The following is a 4,765-nucleotide window of genomic DNA, read 5'->3' as shown; positions in this document are numbered from 1 at the left end:
TTTTATTTGTGGTTTCTATACTGATGCTGCCATCTAATGGTCACATGCAGCAACAGCATAGGGCGAAATGGCTATTTCACAAGAAACATAAATTGAACATAAATTTCCCAGCAGGTGATGACTTAAGACATAAAGGGAGAAAAAAGAGAGTTCCTCACTATTTCTGTGAAATGGTTCATGTCATGAATACCCTATTATAAGAAAAGTTTGATTTTCATATTCTAAAATACAACTAGCGTCTAAAACTAAGTTGGTAAAAATTAAGAATATAAAATCTGAAAGAATATTTATTAACCTGAAAGTAACGGAACATCACACATGAGGGATGCAGGAATCTTGTAAGAGCCAGAGGATCAGGATGTCATAATCCAAAGTGATCATGCAAGGTCCAGCCAATAATCCTCACTCTGGATAATCAAAATATGTCATTGGTTAGTGTTGATCACATTGTAACTGCCTAAACTTAAAAGTAGCATAGAAAATATAGTCATGTATCTTGGCTGCAGGTACTTAGATTTATAAGTAAAATTGAGATTTTAAGTGAAAATTATAATAAGGAAAATTGGAATTTCTTTGTAGATATTTATACCATACAGATAAATCTAGTACGATTGGCTTCTTTCTTTCTTAGTCATTCTTTGCCTGTGTAACCTTATTATCATGATGGTATGTGGTACAGCCATAAGGGCAGTGTCCCTCACACCCATCCATTTGGAAATGAACCAAACCTAAAAACATGTTTCTTCTGTCTCCCATAAGCCAGGACCAAGGTGTCCTGTGGGAAGAGTGATATAGTGTCAGTCATGGGATCAGTCATAAAGAAGACTCAGAATAACCCAATAGCCTTACTGGGTGAACCAACCATGACCCAAATGATCCAAAAGGTGTACCATGCCACCCTAGTCACCCCTGTGAACATGAGTCCTGAGCTGAGCCCCAGTACCCTAATAACCAGTGTGGGACTATGATTGGCTGTTGATAGAGTTAGAAAAGAAGCTTTTATTTTGTTTTCTTTTGTTTGAGGGTTTTACTTAAATAACACTGGGTATTTCCTCATTTAAATCATAGAAAAATATACTCAACATATACATGTACTTCAAAACAACAAACTCTGTGATTAGAAATTAAATTGCCAGTCACTCAAAGCAGACAAGAGCGTACTGTCAGGAACCCTCATTTGGTTCAGATATTTAGTGATGGAGGCTTGAGGAAGAAAGTGTTTTAGTCACAGTTAAGCACAGTCTGCTGAAAGCAGAATGCAGATTGCTGGGTATAAATGGTCATTTTTATTATCCAAAGAAAGGAAGGAATAGAAATGATACCAAACACTAAACACGACAAAAATGAAAATCCTGCCTAACTAGCTATTCTTTTGCCTGTGGCTCAGAAACACCACTGAGTAACCTGGAACCATGGGAACATTCCAGGTGCATTTGCTTTGCCTGGAAACTCTTTAAGAGCCCCACACAATCCTCTTCTCTCTCTCTCTCTCTCTCTCTCTCTCTCTCTCTCTCTCTCTCTCTCTGTGTGTGTGTGTGTGTGTGTGTGTATGTGTGTGTATTTTCAAGCTCATGTACATGTGTAGTGACCAGAAGAGAACGTTAACTATCAGTTTGCATTTTCCATCCTGTTTGAGATACGGACTCATATTGTTCACCATTGTTATTGGCAGACTAGCTGACCTACAAACTTCTTGAAGTTCTCTTGTCTCTATCTCTCAAAAAAGCTGACTTCACAGACATGAAATTCTACATCAATTTTACATGGCTTCTTAGGGGCTGAACAGGTCCTGTACTGTACCCACTGTACCATCCTCCCAGCTCTACAAGCTATTTATATTCTATTTGCTAGTCTGAAGTGTATTTAGGACTTCTTCTTTATAGGCAATCCTACTGATGACAGAAATTGTTATCAGAGACATCATAATTCAAAATAATCATGGTAGGAGAATTAGGAGATGAAGAAAGTGGGAAGACAGTGAGCACAGAGTTGAAAGCTTGCCCACCACTGTGACAAAGTGACAGTGTGATGTGCTAGTCACACAGAAGGGGTATGGTCCATGGATGACAGGAACTCTGAAAAAAAAACACAGATTCAAAGAACCTTTGCTGTCAAGCTTTGATAATTTTTGTTGCTAGGGAGAAAAAGCAGTCACATGTTTTTACTAAAAGTGGCAAACACACTCATATCTGAAATTGCTCATCCTAGCCTCCATCTAATTGTTTAAAAAATAAACAGTATTAGTTAAATGGAAAAATTTCTTGAGCTACAATATAAGTTCATTTTATATTCTCCTATTGGCACTGTTTCTGTTTCCTTAGCCACCTGGCTCATAATCCAGGCCTTCTCTCCATGATAATTGCAGCAGACAGGCATGATGAGCCTTGTTTATTTGTCCTCTGACCTGTTTGGGTCTGCAGTTCCCAGGAGAGGCTGATCAGCCAATCTGAACCCAAAGCAGTCTGTTCTCAACCCTAGTAAAGTGCTGGATCTAGAATGACTACAGCATTGCTTCTCAGCCTTTTGGCTAAGTTCAAGTGTAGAAAGACTACAGCACTCAAAGCAGCTCCAACTGCCCTGTGAAGAAGAAAGGGCCGTGATGCTGTTTTCCATCAGGGTCTCCTGACCAGGAATACCATGACCCAGCAAACCACACTGTGAAATGACCCAGCAACCTCACTGTGAAATCCTTGTGGGCAGGGCTTGAAATAAATCTACAGCCTAGTTTTTTCTTGTATCATTACAGCATACTCCACCTGATTTTATCTCATCAGCTATATAGATCTTGTTAATAGGCATATAATTGACATAATTATATATTTTATATCACAGCCAATCAGTATAATTAAAAATAATCATAGATTCTGATTTACTTCAAAGTGTCACTTTCAAGCATATTTTTTATCAATTTTATCTTTTCAAATGAACCAGATTTTTTAAATTCTTTGAGCATTTCATACAAACATCTAAAATATTTTGATCAAATCTGGACCCTTCCTAGTTTTGAATGTTTCAACATGTTCAAGTTGGCAGAAAGTCAGTAAAGTTGTCTATAAATTTCATCAACTATTGTTTGTTTTGCTTTGATGTGGAATCAAAAAAAAACTAGCATGAAAATAGATTATGCAGGCAGAAAATTAAATAAATGAGGAAAACATTTAATTGAAATTACTTTCAATCTAAGCAAAGTATTTTGCTTGTTACTTTCAATTTTACATGTAGGAAAAAGGAACATACATGCTACAATGTACCACTCATATCTGGTTGTTCCTGTATTTATTAGATTTTATCTTGCTTACCATAATAAATATATCTAAGGGGAAAAAAACATGCTAAAGTAGGAAGTTTTATTCATAGTGGCATGATAAATGATAAAATAAAATAAATAAAATTTATTTAGTAAATTCAGTAAAATAAAATGTATTTTATGTAGTAAAATAAATATCATGTTGAAGAATAAAAACATATCAATTATAAATTCTGCAAACCCTATTATGTTGAGATGATGTCTAGGTGGATTACAGTATGTCTAGCAGCTTTGCCTTGAATCCGTTTTCTGTTCTTGATGACAATTTAGTTTTTCAGAAAAAACTTGGCCTTGGTGACTGTCCTGCCCATGGCTGCTTTCACTTCTTTATTCCTGAGGCTGTAGATGAGTGGGTTGAGCATGGGAATCACTGCTGTGTAGAACACAGACACTACCTTATTGAGGTCCAGAGAAGAAATGGCACTTGGCCGCACATAGATAAAGAAAAGAGTCCCATACAAAATGGAAACTGCTGTGACATGGGACGAGCAGGTGGAGAAGGCTTTCTTCCTCCCCTCAGCAGAGCGGATCCTCAGGATGGCCATGAGGATGTGAAAATAGGAGATTATGATGGTGGTGCTGCTGACAACCAAGACAGCTCCTGCCACAATGAACACCAACAGTTTATTGATCCGTATGTCAGCACATATGAGTGAAAGGATAGGAGACATGTCACAGAAGAAATGATTGATAATGTTGGAGCCACAAAAAGGAAGTCGGAAAGCAGCTGTAGTGTGAGTCATGGTGTTGAAGAAACCAACAGCATAGGGTCCGACCACTAGCTGTACACACAGCCTCTGGGTCATGGCCACTGAATACAACAGTGGGTTACAGATGGCCACATAGCGGTCATAGGCCATAGATGCCAAGAGAAGGCACTCAATGGCCACAAAGAACCCAAAGAACCATTGCTGCAAGGCACAGCCCAGAAAAGAGATGGCTTTCCGTTCTGCAAAGAAATCCGTGAGCATCTTGGGGCCCACAACTGAGGAGAAGCAGATGTCCACAAATGACAAATGGCTGAGAAAAAAGTACATGGGAGTGTGAAGACGGGGATCTACACGAATGAGAACGATCATACCCAAGTTTCCTGTCATAGTAACCAGGTAAAAGAGCAGAAAGAGCAAGAAGAGGAACACCTGGAGCTTAGGGTTGTATCGCAAGCCAATGAAAATGAATTCTGTGATCCTCGTGTAGTTGTTATCCGCCATTGGCAAGGTCTGTCTCTATGGCAACAAAAACGGAGAACTATAGACTGGTCATGTCTTCAAACTGCTCCATCAAGCATGAGAGAAGAAACTACAGGCTGAAGTCACAAGCAATGGATTTTAGGATTCAAAAAAATATATACTAGCAAATTGAATGTTTATTGTCAGAAGAATTTAAGTGTGATCAAGAGAAAATCGGGTATACATATGAAACAGCTCAACATCACCTGTAAAACCATCCACTGCTTTC

At 38.3% G+C, this 4,765-nt stretch overlaps 1 protein-coding gene across 1 annotated transcript; it reads right to left on the bottom strand.

Moving 5' to 3' along the window:
- Positions 1-3,573: 3,573 nt before the first annotated feature.
- LOC118583105 (olfactory receptor 1009) lies at positions 3,574-4,518 on the bottom strand. Its single transcript, XM_036186435.1, has one exon. The coding sequence runs from the start codon at positions 4,516-4,518 to the stop codon at positions 3,574-3,576; it is 945 nt and encodes a 314-aa protein (XP_036042328.1).
- Between the last annotated feature and the right edge of the window lie 247 nt (positions 4,519-4,765).

This window comes from Onychomys torridus, chromosome 4 (genome assembly GCF_903995425.1).
Source record: "Onychomys torridus chromosome 4, mOncTor1.1, whole genome shotgun sequence".
Lineage (NCBI taxonomy): Eukaryota > Metazoa > Chordata > Mammalia > Rodentia > Cricetidae > Onychomys > Onychomys torridus.
This window is presented reverse-complemented; position numbering and strand designations above follow the sequence as displayed.